The sequence below is a fragment of the Lissotriton helveticus genome, chromosome 6 (genome assembly GCF_964261635.1).
Source record: "Lissotriton helveticus chromosome 6, aLisHel1.1, whole genome shotgun sequence".
NCBI classification, from domain to species: domain Eukaryota; kingdom Metazoa; phylum Chordata; class Amphibia; order Caudata; family Salamandridae; genus Lissotriton; species Lissotriton helveticus.
The window spans coordinates 1,069,128,206-1,069,155,062 of NC_136067.1; the positions used below are offsets into that span (position 1 = coordinate 1,069,128,206).

Here is a 26,857-nt window from a genome sequence, read left to right on the forward strand (position 1 = left end):
GTCACTTTCTCGACCCTATTTTTTCAAACCTACCTTCCTTACATTGCCCAGCAGCCAACCCGCTGTGCTGGACTGACCACTTTTGGGTGGGTTTTAGTTTTGAGGCCCCATGTCTCTCCCATGTGATGAGCAAGCAACTGCGTTGCCAAACTTTCCAGGAACTGGAAAAATCTTGACATTGTTAATTTTGATCTCTTTCTCTCCACTAACGCACCAATTTTTAAAAACAATTTTGTCTTGGACCATGTGGCTTTTCAAGACTGGATTTAGTCGGCCCTGGACACCTGCCTTCCTATCTCAGTCAGGAAGTTCAATAGTCACCGCCCCCCTGCCCCCTGGTTCTCCGAAGAGTTAAAAAAGGAGAAAACCAAATGTAAAAACTCGGAGCGACGGTGGTGAAAGACCTATGCGCCCGAAGCTAACACCGCCTATCTTATTATCAAAAGGGCTTATCATTCCCATTGCAGGTCCGCACGCGCAATCTTTGTCTCCTCAACCATCATTCAGGATAAAAACTGCCCTAAAATTCTATTCAAGATGGTTAAAGAACTTTCCGGTTCGGCAACCATGCAGGCATCCCCCAGCCTGAATGTAACACAATGCAAGAATATTGCCCAATTCTTCTTAAATAAAGTGGAAACAATTTACTCTGCATTGGCTACAACTACCCCCCCATTGCCAACTTTTTCGCCCACCGCCACCGCTGACCGTCCTGGCCCTTTGTCCGAAAGTTGCACTGCTCCTGCTCCGGACCAGATGCATATGAATACACTTGACACCTGGCCACCCTTGGACATGGTGACACTTATACAACATCTTAGTAAAATTAAATCCGGATCCCCCTGCGACCTACTGCCCATTACGGTGCTACAGCAGATCGAACAACCTTCACTTCGTTACATCCTCGAACTTCTTAATGCATCCCTAATGGAGTCCCTTGTCCCTCCAGATTGGAAACATGCAATAGTCATCCCACTATTAAAAAAAATAACTCTGCCCCGCGCTTCCCTCAAATTATCGTCCAATCTCGCTGCTTCCTGCAAAATTCTAGAGAGACACATCAATGGCCACTTATCTAAGTTCATCGAAACTAATGGGCTTTTGCATCCTTCCCAGTCCGGTTTTCGGACCGGCTATTCTACTGAGTCCACACTCTTAGGTGTTACAGAAGTGCTCCGAAAGAACCTGGATGCTGGCGAAACCATGGCCCTGGTATTGCTTGATCTAAGCACAGCCTTTGATACAGTTTCCCACACCGTACTCATAAAGGCCCTCCAATCTTGTGGTGTCACCGGGGCGGCCCTCAATTGGCTTATGTCTTTTCTTTGTAACCGCACCTTTCAGGCTAAATCCAAGCCATATTCTTCACCTTATGGGGTCCCACAGGGTTCAATTCTCAGTCCCCTGCTGTTTAACATTTACGTTAGACCCCTGGCAGTTATGGTAGAGGAATCGGGGTTGTCGCTGTTTTCATACGCTGACGATACCCAGATTCTCTTCTCTCTCTCAGCGGGTAAGACCTCAGAGTCATCTGCTCTCAGGACAGGCCTCAGCAAAGTTATGGCCTGGATGAATGCCAATTTTTTAAAACTTAATGGTGAGAAAACGGAGGTCCTGCTTCTAGGCAAAGATAGAGGTCTCTGGTGCCCTCAACAGTGGCCCTCAGAAATGGGTGCGCTCCCACAACCCTCCACCCAGGTGTGCAACCTTGGCTTCATCATCGACGATTCTCTATCCATGCGTCAACAAGTTACCAAGGTTGCTGCCACCTGTTTCACCATTTTGAAATGGTTGAGGAAGATAGTGTGGATGCTACCTGATCATACCCAGCATACCGTAGTCCATGCCCTTGTTACATCTAGGCTGGATTATGGGAACATCCTCTATCTGGGAGTCAACAAAGAGATAACGTGTGAGCTGCAGCGAGTGCAAAACTCTGCTGCCAGATTACTTTGCCGAGCTTCCAGAACCGCATCGGCCTCAAGGCTGCTGGGAAACCTCCACTGGCTTCCAGTGGAGAAACGGGTCATGTTTAAGGCCCTTTCCTACATGTTTCGCATCAAGCATGCCAAGTCTCCCCGCTATCTGCAACACCTAGCCTGTCTTTATGTTCCCTCTTGCACTCTTCGGTCTTCCACACAAGAGAAATTCCAAGCCCCTAAGGTCAGACTTTCCCACGTGGGATGGCGCTCTTTTGCATACATGGGTCCCGTTTTATGGAATGCTCTGCCTTCATCTCTCCGCACGCAATCAAAACTCCTTCTGTTTCGCAGGTCTCTCAAGACTTGGCTTTTCAGCCAGTAGGTCTCTCTCTTCTCTCTGCTGTTCCCTCATGGCACCGGGAAACCCTTTTTGGGTAGCTGTTGTGCTGACACATAAATTTAATTAAATAAATAAATAAAATAAATAAAGTCATAAGTTCAGGCCAACCACAATGGAGCATGGGCCGAATACAGGGACCCATTGGGCCTTCTGAACAAAGCACCTTAAATCCTGGTTTGCGTAGCATTTTAAGATCCCGCAATTAGGGTGCATCATGCACCAGCAGGTCCAAAGAAGCTGTGGGACTGCGATGTCGAGTCCAGTGTGGTCATAGAGGATGCCATCAATGAGAGTCTTGAAATGCAATGGTCTGCGTTGCACCACACAGCAGTGGTTGCAAGGAGACTGCGGCCCGGGATGCAAGGTTCGGCTTCTGGGATGCGTCCTGCTGCAGCAATTCCAATGGAAGCTGCAAGGAGATGTGTCATGCTATGCCAGTTCTGCTGCACAGCACCACAGCTGGGCTGGCACCACACCTTCAGGCCAATTTCTAAGGGTCCAAGACTGCGGTGGCACCACTTGGGGGGGAGGGCTCACAGCAGACATAGCCTAGGTGCTGGGTTCAAGGTAGTTTGAGTCTTTTTTTCCCTGAGGCACTGATCAGAAGGCCAGCCAACTAGTCCATGTAGTCACTCTGGTGGCCATGGGTACAAGATGCAGTTTCAGTCCTTTCACTCAGGCAGCAGGACTGCATGGGGCAGGACTGCATGGGGCAGAGCAGCAGGCAGCATGGCATCAGAGTAACAGAGTAGCAGTTCTTCTTGCAAAGCAGCACAGTAGTCCTTCTGATTCTTCCAGTTGGCCGGAAATCTACTGAAGATTTAGGTCCAATATGTATGAGGGTCCAATATGTATGGGGCACGCTTTGAAGTAGGAGAAGTTTGAGGAGGTTTCCACCCCATAAGAGGTGCTTGGAATTTCTGACTTCCGTGCCATGGCGCCAGCTTCTCTGGGGTCCCGAAATAGTAGTATTGAAGCCAGAATCATGTTTAAATTAAATGTTTCTGGTGTTTAAATTATAGTTTATGGTTTACCAGCAACTAATTCCCGCCCTGGCAGGCCGAAATGGATCCGTTGTTTTGAGGAAAAAAAGGTCTATACATCCAGAAAACTATCATCACAATTATCAAACATTTTTGGAGCCCACAAAGAGAGTTGCAGTACGTTTAAGGGTTTTAATATTCAAAATCTTTTAGTAAATCATCTTTATTAAGTCATCAAACAATTAATCACGAATGAATTATTAGAATCTTGCTCATTTCAACCAATAGACAAATATGAATAAATGCATTAGGCATAAAATAAAGAATCCTTATTCTGAGAATATGGGAGAAAGGATTTGTCAGAACCCATAAAGAGCTCTAAATTGAGAGTGAGAGTAAGCAAAGGGGTTTCCCAATAAATCCGCTCAATATAAAAATCTCAAAGCGGAATGTCCCATAAAGAGTCGTTCTAGAAACTCAGTAGAGTCTCAGAGCAACATGGCGTAGAATCTGAGTAATGAGAAATTGTAATAGCAAGTCAGAGCAAGTGGCTGGGAAAAGGCTAGAGAGCTCATCGCTACTCTAGGAACCCACACTCATATAAACAAAACATTTTATGAATGTCAGCAACTGCTGTTGCAGCTTTAGCCTTTTTCCATACAGTCAGCATTCAAAGTTTTCCTGGGAACAGGCACAATCCTCATCTTATCACCAAGTGAAAAATAGTTCTTCAAGTCACTATGTCAGTTTTGTATCGACAAATGTTGAGTATAGTTCAACTTCTCATTCAGAGTCACTTTCCCACATACACTTTTACACTTCTAACCTTTTAAATCTAATATCTACACAATTGGCTGTTTCAAAGCTGAAACATCTATATAAAGAAAGTAAACATTTTGCATAATTCACTGAAAACATAATACAACTTAGTCAGCAAGGGTCAAGATCAAGTTTAAATGCCGATTCTACATGAATGATTTAATCGCTTTCCCATTAAAAAGACTCATTTCCAGGCGCGACCCATGCAGGTAAGAAAAGTGTGGCTGAGGGGCGGGGTTTCAGGGGAGATTCAACATGATTTTATTTTAATTTTTTCTTTAGGTTTCCCTCATCGTCATATGTTGAATCCCCCCCAATCAGCCCCACTGCTCTTACCTGCATGGGCCTGGTATGATCTTTTCTAATCCTTAGTGATAGTAATCTTTGTTTCAGTAGAAACACTCTGCAGAAATATATGAAACTTAATAAAACGTTTACTTCATTATGAAAAGCATTTTTAAGTAAAGGTCAAGAGTTAAACATTTTTACTGTATCTGCATCCCTGGCTAAGATCATTTTCTGTTCAGGAAAAAAAACAGTTTGAGTGTTTAATCATTTCTCAGAAAATTAGGATTTCAGCAATGCTACATTACCCATTTAAGGCCCAGTAAGTATAAGTATGGTAGCTATGTCCGTTTTGCCATGTTTTAAATGCATTTTCTTTCATTTAAGCTTACACATTTTATTTATTTATTTATTATTTGGATTTATATGTCAGCGCAACAGCTACCCAAAAAGGGTTTCCCGGCGCTATCAGGGAACAGCAGAGTAAAGAGAGAAACCTACTGGCTGAAAAGCCGGGTTTTGAGTGACTTACGAAACAATGAAATATTGGATTGAGTGCCGGAGAGATAGATGGGGAGCATTCCACAATACAGGACCTAAATAAGAAAAAGAATGACCACCCGTGCGGGAGAGTCTGACCTATGGGACCTGGAATTTGGCCTGTGTAGGGGACCGAAGAGTACGAGAGGGTTCGTAGGGACAAGCTAAGTGTTGCAAGTAGCGCGGTGCTCTGTTATGCATGATACGAAACATGTAGGTCAGGGCCTTAAACATAACCTGTTTCTCGGCCGAGAGCCTGTGTAGGTTCCTCAGCAGACTGGAGATCGAGGCAGTTTTGGTGGCCCGACACAGTAATCTGGCGGCAGAGTTATGCACTCGCTACAACTTGCGTGTTACATCTTTGTTCGCTCCCAGATAAAGGATGTTACCATAATCCAGCCTAGATGTAACCAGGGCCTGGACTATGGTTCTCTGGGTAGGGCCAGGTAGCATCCACACAATCTTCCTCAACCATTTCAGAATGGTGAAGCATGTTGCAGCAACCTTGGTAACTTGTTGACGCATAGATAATAAATTGTCAATGATAAAGCCAAGGTTGCGAACCTGGGCGGAAGGTTGCGAGAGCGCACCCATTTCTGTGGGCTAATGTTGGGGGCCCCAGAGGCCTCTATCTTTGCCGAAGACCAGAACCTCAGTTTTCTCACCATTAAGTTTTAGGAAGTTGGTTTGCATCCAAGACGCCACGTTGTTGAGCCCCGTCCAAAGAGCAGAAGGCTCTGAGGTCTTACCAGCTGGGAGAGAGAAGATGATCTGGGTGTCGTCAGTGTAAGAGAATAGCGACAACCCAGATTCCTCTACAATAGCCGCCAGAGGTCTGCCATAAATGTTAAACAACAGGGGGCTAAGAATAGGTCCCTGTGGGACCCCGTAAGGCGAAGAATAGATCTTAGAGTTGACTGTGGATGAAAAAACCTGGAAGGTGCGGTTTGTGAGAAAGGAAATAAGCCAGCTCAAAGCAGAGCCAGTGACGCCAGAGGATTGGAGGGCCTTTATGAGTACGACATGGGAAACCGTATCTAAGGCAGCGCTTAAATCAAGTAACACCAAAGCCATTAATACTGCAAATCCATTTTAAACTTTATTGTTTCATTTTTGTTTTAAAACCCTTACCCAATAGTGTCAAAACATTTGTGAGTGTGCCCAGGAAGAGCCTTTGTGATGTGCAAGTGTGGTAGGTGACACCTCCCCATCAAATCAGAGATGGGCGATCCTGCTATCATGCATGCTCCTTTGTCTCATTGTCTGGGATAAATATACAAGACCAACTGCCAGCTATACCTAGTCACGTGACCCAGGAAACAGGCTGCAGGCATCAAATGGTTATGATAAGAAAATGCTAACTTTCTAAAAGTGGATTTTTTAGATTTGTGAATTTAAATCTGACTTTCCATTGTGTGTTCTGTCACCCACGGCTCCCACAATATGTGGTTGTGTTTGAGGCTGTAGGTGGAGGGGGCTGTATTAGCATAGCCCTGCCCAGCTCCTCACCCGCACTGCTACAGGGTGCCAGTGGGAGCAGAAGGGCCCCTCATCAAGCCATTTTGGGCCCCAGGGACCGCACCCCCAGAGTCTCTGTTTTTGAAGGGGAGCAGAGTACGACCCCCCTAAGGGCCCCTGGGACCCTTTCTCACAGTCATATGTTTTAATTAAGGAAGAGGGTGTGTGTGCCCCCCACCCGAGCCAACAAGGGCCCAAGTGACCTATTAAAGGAACGAAGATGCACTGCTCCTAAACCCAAGCCAATAGTGGCTTCAGGGACCCCATTCTCTGGGGCTAAAAGATATTTCTAAAGGAGAGGATGGTGTGTGGCCCCACTCCCTGAGCCACAAGGGGCCTGGGGCACTCCATCTCCCAGGCCGTTAAGTGGACAGGGGGACCCATCCCCTGAACCAATAGAGACCCAGGAGAATCTATGCTCTGGGGCCCAAATATATATTTTAAGGAAAGGGGGCACACGGCCGCCTCCGTGAGCCACCATGGTCCCAATGGACCTCATTACCCGGGCCCCTTTGTTTGCTTTATAAATGAAGGGGCATGCAACCCCTCCCCTTGTCCACCCCGAGGGCTTCATTTGCTTCTGGGTGGATACCCCACTAGCCACACAGAGCACCCACCAAATAATACTTTGGAGACATGGGGAGCCATGGGGAGGCCCAGGGCCCCAGCAGCCCCAGCCAGTTCCTCACATGGACCCAAACTTGGTGCTGTGGGAGCCTGATTTGCTCCCACCCGGCGGGGATGGGGTCTCTGGGGACTTTACAGGCTTCGGGAAAGGGCTGCATGCTCCCTCTCCTTTAATTTGGAATCAGCCATGAGGGCTGGGGTCTCCAGTTCCCCACTGAGTCTCAGGGAGAGCTCTGCATCTCCCCCTCCCCTTTATTTGATAATCACCCTGGGGAAGGGGGTCACCGGGGCATCACTGAGGCTTGGAAGGGGGGATGCACCCACCCTTCCCTTAACTTTGTATTTGACCCTGAGGGATGGGGTGCCAGGGCCCTTATTGGCTAGGGAAGGAGGGGCCTACTCGTCCTTGCCCACAAAAAAATAATGCTAACTGGGTGGCTTGGTTGGGCCAGAACCCCTAGGGTGGCACCTTGCCCAACCCAAGAGTCAAATATAATATAAAACATCTGAGGGTGTTTTTTTTTTTAAACAGTGGCCCCGCAGGAGTCCTACAGAAGTCCCGCAGGGTTGCAGATTTTTTTTAATAAAACATTATTTTAGGACTCCTCTCCCACAAGCTTATCCTTGCTCTTCCCTCTTATAGTATTTTTTTATTTTTTTATTTAATGCAGGAGTCTCCAAGTTTTTAAATGGCTGCCTGCAACATTATCTTTAAGTTGCAGGTAGCCAATCAGAGCGCTCACTCTAGAGGGAGTATGTCTTCCATGGGAGGATATTCGACCAAGGGAAAAAGACCTTTGGGCCAATCAGAATCCTGTATTTTTAAAATTGGGTTCAAGAGACTGCTGTGAGAGTCCCTCAAACCCACCTGTTCAGATGTACAAATATTTTTCTCCCTTACTATCTTAAAAATGATTCCACAGATTTACACCAAATGGCAAAAAGCACACTTTCTGTATCAAGATCCAGCTTCTTGCCAAATTTGGTGTAATTCCACTCAGCGGTTATTGTGGTAGTGTCTCTTTAAAAAGTCCATGGAAATGAATGGGGACTTTCCATTTTGGAAACACCATTTTTTCTCGGCCCTTGGTTGACGGATCAGTCTGAAACGTTCCAAGCACAAACTAGGTAAAAAGAGCCCTTTTTTTTAAAGTTTCAAGAAGATTCGGCAAACATCACCAAAGTTAGAAGCAAAACAAATAGGTATTTCCCACGGAAATGCTGACCTTACTCTAATTACCCAGAGGAAACCACCACTGGAGAATGACATATTCCTGCATGAGACTCTATCCTGCAAGATATTAAGTTTTACCTAATGTCTTCCTACCTGTTAAAATCTAATGCTTTTCCACACACATTTTCATCTATGCGCAGAAAGGGCCCAGAGCTGGAAACTAGAGGTGGGCGAACCCCAGAAATCCGAGCCAGGCTCAAGCCTGAAGCCTGGCACTGGCTCAGCCCAAAGTCCTGTTGGAACCTCAAGCCCATAAAGAGCCGAGATTTCATGTGGCTTCTGAGTGCCTTCCTCCCTCTACCCCAGATGTGGCAATACAGCCAGAGCTACAGCCTGAGGAACTGGGAAACCAGGTTTGAGTCTCAGCATCGGCTCAACATCCTGTGATTCTGGGCAAATCACTTAAACTGCCCATGCCTACATACAATGCATGCAACTTTGTGTAATGTAACTGGGGCTCATGTAAAGCACTCTTTTACTTTTGGGTCGAGTTTGTGCTACATTTTAAGAACTGCAGAAACATGCCCTATGAGGTAAAAACAAAGCCTTAACATAAGGGAAGACAAACAGATATCCATTTAGTAGCTGATTTGTACAAAGGAAAACTTGGATAAATCGCTGCTTCCCTGCTTAAATTGTGTGATCTTATGCAAATCATTGTTTTTTACAAAAACTCGTTTTTTTCTTCATGTTCACTTATGAAAGCACTTTCAAACATGAGTTTTCAAACTACCAATTGTGCAAAACTATCACTTCTAATTAGTACTTCTCAGCGCAGTGCTATAATGTCAAAGCTTCCCCATGTTACAGAAACACACTTTTTTTTTTTTATTTGAAAAGGCTTTATCAAGTTTTACATGATGTTTGTTGTATGATTTACATAGCAAATATTTTCCGGGCTCGAGACAGATCCTTGGCTCGGCCCTGGCCTGGCTCTCCCTGTTAAGTTGTGGGCTTGCGCGTCTCTAATAGAAATCAAAGGTAAACATTGATTTGGTAATTCCGCGTCCCACTTACTGAATGGTTTTTAAAATGTTGCTTCAAGTACGCCCCAGGAAGAAAGAAAAAAAATCTAGCTGATTATAAGGCTCGGGTGCCAGATTTCAAACGCCGCATAGATCTCTGTGGGTATCTGTGGCTACAGTTTAGCCATGAGACACCAGCTTAAGACTCTATAGCAGCGGGGTGCTGTACCAGTCGATGAGTCACCCAGATTGATCCAAGTTGAAGGGGAAAAGACGCCGGCAGCCCACAAGCACAGTTTCTTCAAAATAATCCAGTTCTGCGCTCTGCTCGCCGGCTTCTGAATCCAGGACACAACAGGTTGCTCTTTTTTATTTTAATACTTTGCCGGACTGCTGTGGAGGATTCTGTGCCACCATTCATCCGTTCGACATAAAACACGAAACAAATGTACGCAGATGTTTAGCATGAATGCCTGCTTCCTTAAAAGTAAAATTAATTTAAATGTAAATGTGTGCAGTTTCACGCGGGCGGGACTTCTGATGTTCTTTCCCCCATGCTACTTTGACTGAAGCTAATAGAACAAATTGGCCTGTCTTATGATGGTTAAACACGCTACTCATTACTGGTTTTCTCCACTGCAACTATTAATCATTGGATGCTGTTGGGGGTGCTGCTGTTTAGTGTGTGACTTAACTACTGAGTGCAACAACTACAGGTGCAGGGACTTCTCTTTCTCTTTCATCTATGTTGGCGAGTAAGCAGGTCATAGCCTCTTGGGGGAGGATTTTGGATCTGTTACTTCATGGTCTCATTTGGAGGACGAGGTAGGGTTGTGGAGTGGGCGTACCACATCGCACAATATTTGCAAGGCCTAGGGCAGCCTCACTTCCTCAAGGGGATCCGCTGTGACTGTTCCACCCAAAGGGAGCAACTGAGAGAGCAGCACAGCAGCCTACTAAGTGAACATAAGTGAATTATTGTGAATTATTATCTCATCCCCTTTCAGCAACCAACTACACACCTCTGCTATGCAGGAATCATACTCAAACACATCCCATGCATACACAGAACCAGATCAGAAACACAGGTGTTCCCTTACATCGATCCTAAAGCATGGAACGGCCTCCCACTCCAAGTCAGAGCCTCCTCCGTGATTCCTGAATTTCGCAACAAGCTGAAGACCTGGGGCCTCATTTATGAAAAGTGACGCATCGCTGCGTGAAAACAGCGATGCGTCACTTTTCACTGCGCCCTCCTTGCGACATGATTGATGCGTCATATTTATAATATGACGCATCATGTCGCAAGGAGTTACAGATACGTCAGTCCCATTTCTAACAGATACCATCAAGTTGTCCAAAAGACAGGGCCTGTTATGTTGAAGGCTCAGTGCACCAAACATATATTCTTGACCTGTGCACCCACAGTGCTTTGGAGGCAGCTACTGGAGAGAACATCGTCCTATAGAGATATGGGCATCAATGCAAGACTGCAAACTGATCTATCTGCTATATTCTGTAGTCTATGTATCCTATGAACTATACTAGTAGCTACAGGGAAATATCAATGCAGTAGTCTAAGTGTGACCAACTATAGGTGGCGCAAGCCACCAAGGTGTGCAAGAAGGGGGAAAATGCAGCACCTTTCATATCAGTCTTAGTTGCAGAAAGCCAGTGACTCAGATTGTGTGGCCTTCCCACTGAAGGACAACGCCTAATTGAACAACACACCCAGGTTATATCTGAGGCAACCACAATAGGAAACAATGCAAGATGATCTGATCAACAGCTGGCCAACCAGCCATAGGTCATTTTTTCCAATCAGTAGTACCTCAGATTTGTGACCACTCTGCTTCAGGAAGTTTGGGCCGCCGTACCTCCTTGGACCAGATTATACCAAATGTGGCAGTACCTGGCTTAAGACCAAACTCCTCCTTACAGAGGGTGGTTGTCATTACCCCTTTAATGGCTGATTGGCTGAGAAGAGCCCTTCCTTTATATGACAGTCATCATTTATTTAAGTTGACTATTGTATTTTGGACTGCTAGACCTAAGATTCTGCCTGGAGGTGTGGAGAAGGCTAGTTTTCTTGGGAGTCATGGACATTGCCTTCAAATGCTTATTAAATGTTGCAAAATGTTCTTAATGTAACCAGTTGCTCCTCTGGGAGCCACTTGAGCATTTCCAGGGCCTGCAATATGTTTTTGGATTTTCAGAGGGTTACACGATAAGGCTAGTTCTAGATCTGCTGGAACTTCAGAATCTCTTTCCATCACGCTCCAGTGTTCACCAGACTACAGAAGTCGAGGCATGGCCCCAACAACAATCCTGAGTGCAACTCAAATAAGTGCAAATTTTGGATCTATCGTAGTAATGGGAGATGATGCTGTTGTTGCCATACATGTATGTGACTATGATGTTCCAAAGATGACTTTAATTCATATTTTCCTAACCAACCAATGCAATTTTGCTGTGCCCAGCACACCAGTCCCTGAAATCCTTCCCCATCTTTCTTGGTTATACTGGAGGCTGCTGGTGAAGGGACCATTTTGCCCTTTTGAGTACACTGGTTCATATGGAATAATTTTCAGAAATAACAGCATTCTACTAAGCCCACGGGTCTGCAACAGCCTTAGCCTTTCTAGTTAATGATCATTTCCTCAGCCAAATATGCATATATAGTGTAAACACCCCACTATTGCATCCTGCATCTTGTCCTGATGGACGTGCACGCCAATGTAAATTTAGCTCATGTGAGTCAGGCAAGCAAGGGATGTGTAATGATTTTCCGTCTTCTTATGTCAACTGCCAACCCAGACACAAAGCAAAGCAGTAAATTGTCATCACACCGTTGGTTTCTTAACACGCTCACTGATGTGTTGTTTGCATAAGGAGCGTTGCATTTCATTAAAAGCAGCAATACTCATAAATGTGGGCACATAACATGCTTCCTATGCAGCATTCAGATGAGGTAGGAACTGACATGGACTTGATGCAATCTTAGGTGAGCACTTTACACTCTGAAGAGGAAGTGTGCCCTCGGGCGACAGCATGTTGTCAATTTATACTTACGATGGGAAATCAGTGTGCTCAAAGGAGCAGCACGAGCTAAGGTTTTGTGACGCAGGAGAGCAATCGCGCCGCTCTTTAGTGACATCAAGGGAGTGCTGGGGTGAACTGCTTGTGGCACCCTAAATAGCCTCCAAACGGTAGGCACGAGGCGTGCTGCCGCCATTTTAGCAGCAGGTGTTGCAGGCCAATTACACCTACTGATTGGCTGCCAGGGGTTCCGCGCGCCGCTCGCATGCAGGACGAGCAAGGTTCGAATATGCGAGCTACGGAGAGCCTTGAGGAGAAAAATCTGCTTCTTTCTTCTTACTGTTTGCTATACTGATTTATGTAGCTTATTGTAATGTTGATTAGAGGCTCTTGTCCTGTCTGGCGAGCCAGTTTAATTTCGTGTCCTCCCTCTCTTACAGATTATCGACAGGAGCAAAAGGGACCCATCGGAGGAAATCGAAATCCTGCTGCGATATGGCCAGCATCCGAACATCATCACCCTTAAGGATGTAAGCACATTCTTAATATCTGATACCTGTCTTTATTTACAGAGCTATGGGCGCTGTCTCAAGGTAGCCTCGTTGCCCCCATTCCTGTGGAAGTGCCTTCAAAATCAGTTTATCTCAGTGAGTGGAATCTTTTTGGGCCTGCCCTGAATTTTTGACTATCTTTGTTGGAAAATGATTGATGGTGGCTAGTTGCAAACCTATATTTAGAGAGAATCATCCTGTTTTGGAATGCGATCCAAGGTAATATAGATGAGGACATCTTGTCAATGAAATTTCCAAGTGGTACAGTATTGAAAAGTCGGACACACATACCTATGCTGTATCTAACCCATCTAGTTTCACCTATACAGAGAGAGTATGGCCAAATACGTCAAAGTTCCCCCAGATAAGGCAGGGACACTCATGAACACATTTTGAATGGCTACTATGTGCAAATCGTCTTCTGAAACATTTGTATTCATTGGGGCAGAGTCCCAAAAGCATTTATGAGGAAAAGCAGTACTACAGAGAGAATTGCTGTACCTGTGATCCCCTTTCACCCTTTCCCTCCATTCAAAGCTTGTTTCCAGTGCAGGGAGGACCTGACCAGGCAGTTTGGGCTGGACTGTTCTCATTGGGCATAGGGTCAAGACTGATTTGCATATGACTGGGTCCAAACTGAAATGGCGTGGTGAGCAAAAAAACAATGGATTTAGGCCCAGATCTCTGTTCTGGGGTGAATGTATGACATTGTTCTGCATTCTGTCCATCAATAGTTCTTTTTGCATTTGTCCCCCTGAGTGGGCCGGGTATGCCCAGATGTGGGTCCCGTGCTCGCCATGCCACTGAAGTCAAGCGACCCTGGTTGATGAGGGGTGAAACCCCAAAATCGGTCCTAGGATGCTTGTTTCCAGTCCAGGGAGGACTTGGCCTGGCAGTTCGGGCTGGACTGTTTCCATTGGGTGCAGGGTCAAGACTGATTTGCATATGGCTGGGTCCAAACTGGAATAGCGTGGTGACCAAAAAAACAATGGATTTAGGCCCAGATCTCTGTACTGGGGTGAATGTATGGCATTGTTCTGCATTCTGTCCATCAATTGTTTGTTTTGCATTTGCCCAGTTACAGTGCATTACTTTGCCTAGTTACTGTTCAGTACTGCATTCTCAGCCATAGTCCTATTCTCGACGAACGATTGGAGGCATGCCAGCTGACATCCTCCAACTAAAGAATCAGTAAACTTAATAAATAATGCTAGTCATGGCATCCTGTTTCCTCAGGAGTGTTTCCTTGTGGCTCTGTACAATCCAAGATGTCATATTAGCCTCATTTTAGATCTGCTGCACTGGTGTTCTGGCACAGTCACTCTAGTTCGAAGCAAAAACAATAAATGCCACAGCTTCTTTTTTTGTGACGGAAATATTTTGTAATCACTTCAGAGTTCACCCCGGATTTTCTTGATTAGAGGTGTCAAATATTGGCCAATATTTTTCGCTATCCTGTAGGGCACGAGGGGCACAAATGTATTCATTGAAAATTGTCTCTGTTCTTAATAATGAAAATTGTCTTTGAATGCTTCAGGGAGATTCAAGGTGATAGTCTTAATTTAAGGGCAATTTGATAAATGTATAATTTCATTAGGACTTGACACCGATAATAAAATCTGTAAAATGACTAGTAAACAGAGCGGAGCTCCTTTAATTCAGGAACACTTTGAATCACTGTCATCCTTAAGATATTTTTTTAGTCTGCATCAATATAAAGTTGTTTTGTGTTCATCTTGTAATACAATTATATGCATTTTTCAGTTTGCCTTAAAGACCAAGTGGGTACTCCTCCTGTCCAGTCATAACCCAGGCATATTTATCATCCCAGGTCTACGATGATGGCAAGTACGTCTATCTGGTGATGGAGCTGATGAGGGGAGGAGAGCTCTTGGACAGGATTCTGCGGCAGAAGTATTTCTCCGAACGAGAAGCTAGTGCTGTGCTAGGCATCATTACCAAGACAGTGGACTACCTGCATTCCCAAGGAGTAAGTAGATGTGTGCCAAGCTGTTATACCTGACATCATTGGCGTGAGTCTCCCTTCCATTTTTGATGGATTGCCTCCTCTGTTTTGATATGTTTTTGCTGGATTAATGCTTTGGGCACTGTGCTACTGCTAATCAGTGCCACAGTGCAAGTGCTCCCTATGTTAAATTGATGTACTGATTGGTTATTCCGCAATTGGGTTATTTGATTTACTGTCAGCCCCTAGTACAGTGCATCCTGTGTGCCCTGGGCTTGTAGATCAAATACTGCTGGTGGGCTTGCAGCACTGGTTGTGCCACCCACAGAAGCAGCCTGTAAAGTGTGTCTCAGGCCTGCCATTGCAAGGCCTGTGTGCAGTCTAGCATTGCCATGTCGACTTGGCCAAGTGCACCCACTTGCCAGTCCCTAAACCTTCCCCTTGCTTCATATTAGACACCCCTATGGTAGGCCCAAGGGCAGGGTGCATTGTAAGTATAAGGTAGGACATACTCTGATGTGTGTAGCAGGCACAGCCCGTGCAGGGCGTTACACCGGGGCGGTGACGTCAGGCGGGGGAGGGTCAGGGTAGGGGGTTGTAAAATGAGGGATATAGACCATTACAGGTAAGTACCAAAAAAATAAATAAAACGAATTTCGTTACCTTCGCTGCATCGCCAAATGTGATGCAGCGCGGGCAACAAAACTCTTTTTTTTTCCGGTACTTACCTGTAATGGTCCATATCCCACATTTTACAACCCCCCGCCCTGACCCTCCCCCCGCCTGACATCACCGCCCCGGTATAACGCCCTGCACGGGCCGTGCCTGGTGTGTAGCATGTTCTAATAGTGACTTACAGCCATTTTCGTTTTCACTATTGAAGGCTACCTGTTCTCTCAGGTCCAGAATGGGCAGTGAAGATTATTACATTCTTATAATCCTAACTGACTCAGGGAACATGGTAGAAATTCAAATTTAGTATGCCTGAACTCAGAATAATAAAATACATCTTTTAGTAAAGTTTATTTTAATATTTTGTGTTTTCAAATACCACTTTTAGAAAGTAGGTATTTGCTTGCCTAACCATTCGAGCCAGCCTCTGCTGAGTTGTGTATTCCTTGTCTGGGTTTGTGTGTGACAGGGCTGGGGAAATTCCAGGAGACAGTCTGGGACAGCCCAGTGGTGAATAGGGAGATTTACATCCAGATGGGAGGGGGAGAGTGCACCTGGGACCTGAATAGGGCTGGGCCTTTCGTCTACAATGCTGGCTCCACCCCCTGTGGCTTGTCTGATGTTTCTGCCCTGCACAGTAAAAGGAGAAGAGGAATCCTGTCAACAGAGTGCTCCAGAGCTGTGTCTTCCCTCCCCCTTTGCTGGCTCCACCTCCTGTGGGGCGGCTGATGTCTCTGCCCTGCACAGTGAAAGGAAGAGGAGAGTCATGTCAACAAAGTGCTCAGGAACTGGTTTGAACTAGGCAGAGGCCTCTTTGCCTTCAGGGAACAAAGGATTTTGGGGTATAAATATTGGGACCCAGTCCCACAGACTTTAGATCATTTCTGGAACAAGAAACCTTTCTGCCAAGGAGAAGAACCAAGGAAGCTGCAGGAGTTGGACTGCCCCTCCGCCAGTGTGATGTTTGCTGGGTTGGCCTGCAGTGGTTGCTTCATTGCCAAGGGAAAGGAGAAGGAGCTTTGTAAGGACTTTCAACTACAGAATATTCTCCAAGGGCTTGAACTGTGCTTGCCTCCTGCTGAAGTCTCAGGGCCAAAAGACTTCACCTCGAGCTCCCTCCTGAATTTCCTTGCTGGGAATTCTGACTCCAGTCACTTGCGTGCCACTGGGAGCTGGAAGCACGACGCATCGAGTAGAAGCGTGTCGCGGCCGCAGCTGAAATCGTCGCAACGCCGGAGAAGCGAGCCCTCGTCGCATCTTCCTGGAAGCGTGTGTTCATCGAAGCTGCCGCTGTTGCATCACCAGAGAAGCGTGACGCCATCGAGAGAGACGCCATTGCATCGCCGGAGAAGCGCGTCGCAGGGCCTGTCCCGGCTCCAAAGTACAGAGCCGTCGCAAGGTTGCCAGGGAGTCATCGCATCGTCATCGCATCTCCGCATCAAGGGCGCCATCTTCTCGCATCGCAACTGGATCATTGGATCATCATCGCCTCGCATCAAGGCGCCATCTTGCGCACCGTAACAGGCCGAGAATCTACGCATCACCTCCGCACTGGTAAGGCCCATGGTGAGTCCCCTACTCTGCGCAAGCATTGAGGAAGGACGCGACCGTTCCCCCGGGTCACGGAACCGACGCATCTCCCCTTCTGCGAGTCCTCTTGTTTACTTTGCGTTACGCATCCAGGTACTTTGTTGAGAACTTTGTCGCATCTACCATCAACTTGAACTAAGAGACTTTAATCATCTTTTAAGTAATCTTAAGTGTAGTATTATGGATTTTTGTCGTTTGTGGTCTTGTATTTAAGTCTATATAAAGAATACTTATTTTTATAAAACCTGTGTTGTGTCCATCTGTAGTGTTATCACTGTGTTACTGTGTATATTCACAAATGCTTAACACACTGCCTCTGAGATAAGCCTGTCTTCTCGTGCCAAGCTACCAAGGCGGTGAGCAGGGGCTATTAAGGAGTGTAATCCCCTCATCCTTACTTAGAAGTAAGGGTCCCTATTTGGACAAGGGTGATAACCATTGCCAACTAGAGACCCCCAGATCTAACACAAGCCAACGGTCTGTGGTAGATAAGAACAGCCTAAATAATGAGAAGACTGTTTATGAGGATCTGTATTCCACACATTCTAAGCATGGTAGCTTAACACAACATTATAGTGTGAACACATCACTTCTACAGAACCTCTATTAATGCACATCACAAAGTCACCAGACTTGGTAAAAGAGGTTCCAAATTTCAACAGATGGGCCATGAATGACCTCGAGCAAAAATCTAAGTTCCTGTGTGAAAATCTTGGGGAACAGACACGGGGCAAAAGGCTCATGCTATAAAGCACTGACGGCCCATTCTTTTACAAAGGTGAATGAGTTCATCATCTATTGGGGCACTGGTAGTATAGTGTCATATTGCCTGTACAAGCAGCATGCATTACTGCTGGGTGTGCAGAGAGTGTGACAATATGCCCATTTAGGAAGGGTGGTAAACTCCCAGCTCCACACCCGTTAAATATTGACTTACCTATTCTGTTGAACATGGTTAAATACGGTATCAAACAAGGAGCAATTTAATATTTGGGTCCGGGGAAGTCGGACAGTTCATCAACTCTAAAGAGTGACTGATGCCTGCAAAATACAGGCATTAGTCATGTGGCAGATGAGACTGACAGCCCTCGCCTGTGCATCATGCATATAATTTTCCTCAACTCCAAAATCGCCTAAAAACACCCTAGTATGCACGGTTTGGATACTGCTCTCCTCCATTGCATAGATCATTAGGGATTTCTGCTCTTTGTAACTTCTAGTGTTTTTTTTTGTTCACCCTTGGAAACTGCACTTACTTCCTTTCAATATATTTTCACCATGTTTCACCTAAGGGTACAACTTTTATCATAAGCTCAAACTCAAAGTGGCCTTTTACTTGCAAGAACAACCTGGAAGCAATAGCGCCTGCATTATTAATAGGAGATTAGCTCCTCTGTTGTCTTGGTCTCTGCATTTGTACTGTGACTTCAAATGGAAAGTGCTCATGTGATTCCAGCAGGACTGCCAGCTGGTTCGTCCTCAGAACTCAAAGATATGTGACTCCAGACACCATGATTCATTTCATTCTTTTTTTCTCGGAATCTTGCAGGTGGTTCATAGAGATCTGAAGCCAAGCAACATTCTGTACATGGACGAGTCAGGGAATCCCGAATCCATCAGAATCTGCGATTTTGGTTTTGCCAAACAGTTAAGAGCTGAGAACGGACTGCTGATGACTCCATGCTACACGGCCAATTTTGTGGCCCCTGAGGTAGGACGGAACCTACACGCAGAAATCTGTGTTGGAAAAAAAATAGCAAAACCTTATTTTCTGCATATCTAGGGCAACAGGGGTTATTTCTAATTTGGCGGGTGAGTGACATCTACCAAAAAAAGGTCCCACACAATTGTTCACAAGTGTATACACAGCAAGAGTGTATAAGTGGGTCGACACTCCAGTGAGGAGGGATGGAAATGCATACATGGTATGGCAGAAAAAACAGCCATCGATTTTTGGTGAATGTTTCTCATCTGCCAAACGCTAAACAGAGGTATGAAACCACTCCATACTGTTTCAAGTTGTGCTGTCTGATATTCATGCACTGAATCAGTCACATTCTGAGTTAAATATATGTGCTTTGAACAGTGTTGTCACATAAAAACAGGTGCACAGCTGTCCCCTGCGTGATCACGTTTGGTCGTGAAATGGTCTCTGTTGAAGAAGAAGCACCACAAAGAGGTGAGGTAAGTAGAACGGCTTTATTTGAAGAGCACAGCAATCGAGGTTCCCACGCCAGCTGACCGATGCTCCAACTGGCGATTACAGAACACTCAGCAAGGAACACAGAATGCGTGCACGCATTCTTAAGCAATAGACACAGAAGAGATATAACATATTTACAACATACCTCCCTCCTTTAGGGAAAGAAACAAATCAATATACTAATTGTTACACAGTGAAAACTAGAAATTACATGAAAAGAAAATATAACTAACAGCAATAATCATTTGTCTGCAACACCTCTGGATCCTGGATTCAGGGAACACAGGAACATTCAGATTGTCTTGTGCCTGACCAGAATCAGAAGCATTACTGCCACCAACATATTGTCTACTGAATGAAATCAAAGAAGAATTCGATTCCCGAACTTGCTGCCTGTGGTAGATCACTGCCTCGCTGCCTCGTACTGCTGGGACACTGTTGCTGGATCTGCGGAGGGGCGTGTTGCCGCCACTGACTTCCGCCATTCCCTGACGACGACGCAAGGGGAAAACTACTACTCCCAGCACCACTAGCGGCACGCACACCGCGTAGAGCGCCAGGAGGCGCTGAAAAGGGGGCCAGGGCTCCCACAGCGCGGGACATACGCAGGCATGTCCAGGCCGTGCCCGGGCGAAGGCCGGGCCAAGGGCAGGCCCGTCCGAGCCCATCAGAGCCAGGAGGAGACTGGGCTGGGCCACCCCCTTCTATCAAACTTCTGTCCTACTGGTCAGTTCTCTTGTTGTTTTTAGCTGAGTGACTCCAAGTACCTACTACGAGTGCTGTGAGTAAGGGTAAACGCAAGGGGGGGAGGACCAGGGGTGGTGGGCACATTGGATGCCTTTTTGACATGGGCAGAGTCTGTTTTAATACATGAAATAGAGTTGACAGAAAAGAGACTCTCAATAGATCCTCGTAGAGCCTCCTTGGGGGTCCTTCCACATCCTCCATTACTAATCCTGGAGTCTGGCGTTGCAACCAAATGTACGCCCACTGTAAACCCTTCATCCCATGACCCCCAACCTAACGAGCTGTCTGAGGTAGTTAGCATGCCCTCTCCTACACTAACACCCCCGCAAAGACTCTTACTCCCCACCAAAAGTCGTTACAACACCCTGGTGGGGAGGGAATAAACAAAAAAAGGAAGGCACGTGGCCTGCCCAAAACCACCCACCAGAAGTGGGGTTACTGAAAGTCAGGTACCGAGTGATAATAGTAATCATGAAGATGGTATAGCCAAATTAGAAGAGAAAATGACGCCTATGCTGAACCCGCTGTTGACAAAGTTGTCCAGCATAGATTTAAGATTAGCTAAGATCGAGCAACACCTTCTTCGCACAAACCCTATGGAAAGTGAGGGTGTGTTTGACAGTCTGGTTGGCCCAAGACAATCTAGTGTGCCAGAAGTTAATATCTCCACTGATGTGGCTGGCCGCCCCATCCTCACAAAAGTGAAGGTTGCCTCGGTAAATCTACAGAGCATGTATGCACCCACAGCCCATGTTACCCCTTGTAACGAACAAGTAGAGTGTCAAAACTTAAGGCCGTCATCAGGTGGTGTAGTGAGTGCTAATAAGTTTCTCTATCTCCCACAAGAAGCTACACCCTATACCATTATTTTATCGAATGCGCCAATACTTCCCCCCCAGTGGCGGTGAACATTGGTCATCGCTCAAAAATAAGGCCCTCCATTTGTTGAATGTCAGAACTGGTCTGGGTAACCATTTATTTAAAGAATTTAAAATGATTCGTAGGATTCCCTGGGTAGGGAAAACACCAAAAACTTTTAAGGGAGATTGTGTGGTTCTGAGCTTTGGGTCCCAGCGCCTATTAAGAACTATTCTAGATAGGGCTGGGTCGGGACACCTAAGCAATGGCAATATTAATATTCTTCCGCTAGGCTTCTTCTATAGGAATATTCCATCTAATGCAAAAAGAAGAGATGATCCTAGGAATGCAGTGCCACCCCCAGGACTCTACGCTTACATGGTTTTCACACATAATAGATTTGAGCTTTTCTCCAGTCTCGAGGATATTGATTGACTAGGTTCATGTGTGGGCAGTAATAGGCCAGTGCCCCTCACAGTTGAGACAGGTGAGGGAGACTTGGCATTAGGATTTAACAATTTTGGAGATCCCTCTCCACTAATACCGAATGGTGAACATGGGGTTAGTAGCCAAGACGTATCTTTGGTGGGCAGGGCAGGGGAGGGGAGCTCTAACCCTGATTGCAACATCTTGAATGCAAGGGTAACTGGTTCCGTGGAAGCATGTGATACTTGCAATTCACTGGGTAATGACTGTAATGAAGGTGCTAGTGTAGGACTCATACTAGCCTCATGGAATGTAGCGGATCTGCAGCAAGAAACTGTTACAGCAGACTGGTCCACCTTTATTGAAGGCCATGACATATTGTTTTTCCAAGAGGCCTGGGCGCTGGAGTATGTATTTCGACAAGGATAGTTAAACTTTGCCAAGGTTGCAGAAGGTGGGCAGCCTGGTAGACCAAGGGGGGGGACTCATGATTTGGCTTAGACAATCTAGCCTCTATAAGACGGAGAAGGTTTATATGAATTTTAGGGATATCCTTATAATCAGGATACAGATGGTGAATGTCCCAGACCTTCTTCCTATTAATGTCTAATCAAGGGGTTTACAGGGTGGGAACTACAATAGATATCATGGATAGATTTTTAACCGAACATAGAGGTAACAATAATTTGATAATAGCTGGTGATCTTAACTGTACTTTTGAACCCCTGGACCTGTATGATGTTGATTTTAGTGTAGAGGAGGATGTCCAGTGGTCTATTCCTTCGCTGGATTTCCCCCCAATTAAAAAATGGACAAGAGCGGCTTTACAGCTGAAATGCTCTGTTTGGAACAGGACGTTCGAGCCGTCAATGGGAGATCATTCTCAGATAAGCAGGGCTCGCGTACTTTTAGTTCCGGTCTTTGTAGTAGTCGTATTGACTATTTTCTGCTCAATGAGGAATTTTGGTCCAATCTAACTGATATGGTGATCTGCGAACGCATAGAGAGTGACCATAATCCATTAGTGCTCACAATCCAACCCACAGGTTCTCCTAGTGGATTGGCATGGAACCAGGAAAAGATCACGTGGAGGCCCTAATGACAAATGATATGAGAAGAGTTAGATGGGCAAATGTGATTAAAAAAGAGGAGCACTTGATGAAAATGAGTGGTTTGATGGTCAATGCATTGGGTACTCTACAGCCATGTGTTTCTCAGGAGCAGCTTAACACCATAGCCACGCAGGTCCATAAGGAACTATTTACTAAGCTAAAAGGCTTTTTTTATTACAAAAGCAAAAAAAAACCTGATTGATTCGGGGTCTAAGGCTGCAGCATGGTATGACACATCATGTCGTATGAAATATAGAACCCTAGCTAGGGCAATCAGGTCACAGGATAGGGACTATACTTAACAAAGAGGGGAGGTAGAGTATAAAGTAGGATTCCTACTCCACGGGCACTAGTAACTAAACAAGAAGAATCCTACTACCTGTGTAAAAGGGAGAAACAGGGGGGGGGAAGCACACAGTGTTGTGTAAAATACCCCTCACACACCAACAGGCCCCTTGGTGTCATGCTTCATCATCGGGGTCTTCGCACCCCGCTGAAGGGATGCGGCACGCTTCGACCTGCGACTACGCGGGAGCGTTGACAAATCAGACTATGTGTGGTGTGTGTTGAGTGCAAGTGAAGGGTTTTGGATGTGAGTGGGAGGTGTAGTGATAAGTTTAAAAAGTACCTGGCTAGTGGGTGAAGTAAAAAGATTTTTATTAAATACCCCTAGCTGGTGCTGTTAAAAAATGTGCAAAGGGACGAGGTTTTCTGTCTTAATTAGGGACAGAACCTCTGGTGTGCGTCGACATGTTTCGGTACGGGTGTACCTTCTTCAGGACGGGGCACAACTCCCAACCCTACTCACGTTTTTCTAAAGAAAATGGGTTTCCATTTATTTATAAAATGATTACCTTCATTAAAGGTGGCTATAATGTGCCTACAGCGGTTATCTGGTACATGTATTTACATGTCCTGAAAAAAAGAAAAAACCATTAGGTTTGGTTACCATCTATGGTTGGCTCAGACAGGTGCAGTCACCTGGAGCCCCAAACAGTTCATTAAACCTGTAAAGAAAAAAATGACATACAACATGTAACACATACAGACACATAAGACACACTTAGGATTTTTTGGTTTTTTGTTTTGTGAACATACTTGTGATCTTGGTTGGCTATTACCTCATGAGCAAACTCTGGCATCAAGGTAGGTAGGTGGATCCACAATCTATAAGAATAGAGGGGTGGATTTCAGTGTTGTCGTTTTTACTCACTTTTCAGCTCCTACTGAGGCCCGGTTTTTGTTTTAGAGAAATACTCACGAAATCCGCCTATATTGGCCTCCTTCTACCACCTTGTGCTGCTCCGCCGTGAATGGATTGCGGATGACCCAGGCGGTATAAATAAGGGGTTAAGGCGTGTTCTTATTGGTTAATAGGCGGAAATGGTAAATGACCATGTGCGGGCGATACCTGTGCGGCCCTCCCCCTCCACGTATGTGGTCGGGTAACATGTAGCATGTACATCTCTCTTATTCGTTTATTACCGGGTTCTGGTAAGTCCAAATAAGGACTTTCCGTTTGTTGTCCACTTACTGGCTGCCCCGTGGCTCGCGCTGATCGGTAGCCCATGTGACACCTCTGCCGTGTAATTCTCTTCCCTTCGCGCATGCGCATTTGCTGGTTCTACGGTGTTCTCTAGCGCATGCGCACGGACCGGAAGTAGCGCATGCGCAATGTCTGGTACTCCGGGACTCTCTAGCGCATGCGCATTGGCCGGATGTTAACTGAGTGTGCGCGCTGGAGTTGTAAACCGGCGCTGGTCACTGAGGAAGATTGTGATCATTCCGCCTGAAGTGTATCCTTACTCCTGGTGCAACTGGTCACTAATTATGGCAGATGATTAAAAACATTGGTTTCAATCAGCAGAAAACCGCGTCTGCTTGTAATTTATAAGCATTCTGTGCGTTTCAAAATTTATAATAATGATACAGAGAGTGTTACATGTGGTGGCCCAATGATTTAACTATGATCAATCAATGGGGAGGGTTCTTTAGGTGTCAAATAACTGGTCCTTTTTTTGTGGGTTATCTGGAGATTTGGCTCCATGGTATGTCATCATTGAGTCCAGTGACATGAGTTGCCAGACGGAACACCCAGCGTTGTTCCTTTTGGAACAGGCCTGTCTCTGACGGTAATCTTTCGATTACGGTCCACCGTAGATCGTTGATGCAGTGCTGGTACGACAGGAAATGTGCTGCCATCTTGGTTGTTGTTTTTTTGCAGCGTATGTTACTTTTGTGTTCCCCTATCCTAATCTTGACGGGACGGGTGGTCATGCCCACATACTCTAGTCCACATGGGCAGTTTATTAAGTAGATCACGTTCCTTGTATTGCAGTTTGAGAATTGGCGTTGTTCCCATCTCGTGCCATTTCTGAAGGTTAGATTTTTACTCTTCTGGGTTTGGTGGCAACAGCTGCAATCGCCACATGGGAAGTGACCCTGTATGCCTGTAACATTGTGTCTCATTGTCTTGCTTTCCTGTGGTCTGGTGTGGACCACGATGTCTTTTATGTTTTTGCCCCCCCGATGCGCATGCATCGGTTTCTCAAAGCTCAGATCTCCACAGTTCAGGATACCCCAATGCTTATCAATGACCTTTGACACTTGGTTTGATATGGTCGAGTAGGTTGTCACACAGATTGGTCTTTTATTTGTTTCTTTTTCATGGGGGTTTTCTTGTATAAGTGCCTCCCTGTGATTGTTTCTTGCACGCTTCATCGCTTTCTCGATGGTTCTGGTGGGATACTGCCTCTGGATGAGTTTAGTTCTCAAGTCTTTCGCTTGTTGGTTGAATTCACTCAGTTCTGTGCAGTTTCTCCGCAGTCTCAGGAATTGCCCATAGGGCAGATTCTCCCTTAGGTGTCTGGGATGGAAGCTATCATAGCGTAGTAGGCAATTCCTGGACGTCGGTTTGAAGTGGGTGGTGCTTTTCAGCCTCCCGTCCTCGCTGTAAATGTTCAGATCTAGGAAGACCATCGATGTGTTTGAGACGGTACTTGTGAATTTTAGATATTCATTCTGGTTATTAAGCCAGGTAACAAAATTCAAGGCGCTGTTGACATCGCCGTTCCAGATGATAAAAATGTCATCAATGTACCGTTTCCAGGTGCCAATCTGTAAATGGTAGGGGTTGCTTTCATGTAGGATCTTTTGTTCCTCTAAGTGGTAGACGTATAGTCCTGCTAAGCTTGGGGCAAAAGTACTTCCCACACTTGTTCCATGGGATTGTAGATATAGTGTCTCCTTGTACTGAAAAAAATTCTCTTTCAGGGCCATGGTGATACACTCTAGGACCAGGTTTCTTGGTGTCTGGTATTTCCAAGTGTGACTGAAGAGTACCTCTTCAATGATCTCTAGTGTCTCTTCGTGGGGCAGACTCGTGTATAGGCTCTCCACGTCGAGGCTTACCAAGAGCTGTGTGGTTGGATCAAAAGTTGTGGTTTCCAACAGTTGTAGGACCGATTTGGTATCCTTCAGGTACGTTTTCGTTGCTTGTACCATCGGTCTAAGGAAGGCGTCTGAGAATTTCGATAGAGGTTCCAGGATAGACCCAATCCCAGAGACTATTGGTCTTCCGGGTGGGTTGTCGATGTCCTTATGTATCTTAGGGATACAATAAAAGTATGGTATCCTTGGGGTGGGTTGTTGCAGGAAGTCAGCTTCCTTTTTACTGATCCAGTCATGGGCTAGTCCTTCCTCCACCATACCTCCAATCCTTGTTCGAAGTCGTTCTGTTGGATCACTTTCCAAAACTTTGTAGTTCCGTTCGTCCGACAGGAGACGTTGACATTCTTCATCATATTTCTCAAGGGTTTGCAATACTATTGCTCCCCCTTTATCAGCAGGTTTGATAACAAGCTCCCGGTTGGCAGTTAGATCTCGTAGGGCTTGTTGTTCTTCTCCACTGGTATTGTGGAAGATCTTTCTCCCTTGCGTGTCCAGTTTATTGACTTCTGTGGTTACTGCCTTTTCAAAAGTTAGTATTTCTACGGGGATGCCTGAGTCTGGAGGGGTGAAGGTAGATTTCAGCCTCAGACCCGTATCTGTCTTTTCTTCTGGTAAAGGTTTGTCTTTGAAGAAAGCCTGCAGTTTTAGTTTCCTAAAGAAGTCATGGAGTTCCATGTTGAGTTTGAAAACATCAGGTTTCTGGGTGGGTACATACCCTAATCCCTTGTTCAGGATTTTCTTCTGCATCACTGTCAACGTGATGGGTGTGAGGTTTACCACTAGGTCCCCCTCTTGCTGGTTGTTGGTTGATTGGGTAGTGATCCCGTCATGCTTCGTGTTGTTCGGGCATCGGGCTGCTCCTGGTCTTCCCACACCACATTGTTCCCTTTCCGGTTCCTCCCCCGTGTGTTCTGGCGTGCCCCTAAAAAAGGCTGTTGTTGCCCTCCATA

At 45.8% G+C, this 26,857-nt stretch overlaps 1 protein-coding gene across 2 annotated transcripts in view; it reads left to right on the forward strand.

The window, feature by feature from the left end:
• Positions 1-26,857, forward strand: part of LOC144763264 (ribosomal protein S6 kinase alpha-2) — a 1,818,960-nt gene that overhangs the window by 1,579,222 nt on the left and 212,881 nt on the right. For both annotated transcript variants that reach the window (XM_078648717.1, XM_078648718.1), the window contains exons 15-17: positions 12,773-12,862; positions 14,715-14,873; positions 18,661-18,822. In XM_078648717.1, the coding sequence (XP_078504843.1) occupies positions 12,773-12,862; positions 14,715-14,873; positions 18,661-18,822 (411 nt within the window). The remainder of the gene's footprint in view (positions 1-12,772; positions 12,863-14,714; positions 14,874-18,660; positions 18,823-26,857) is intronic.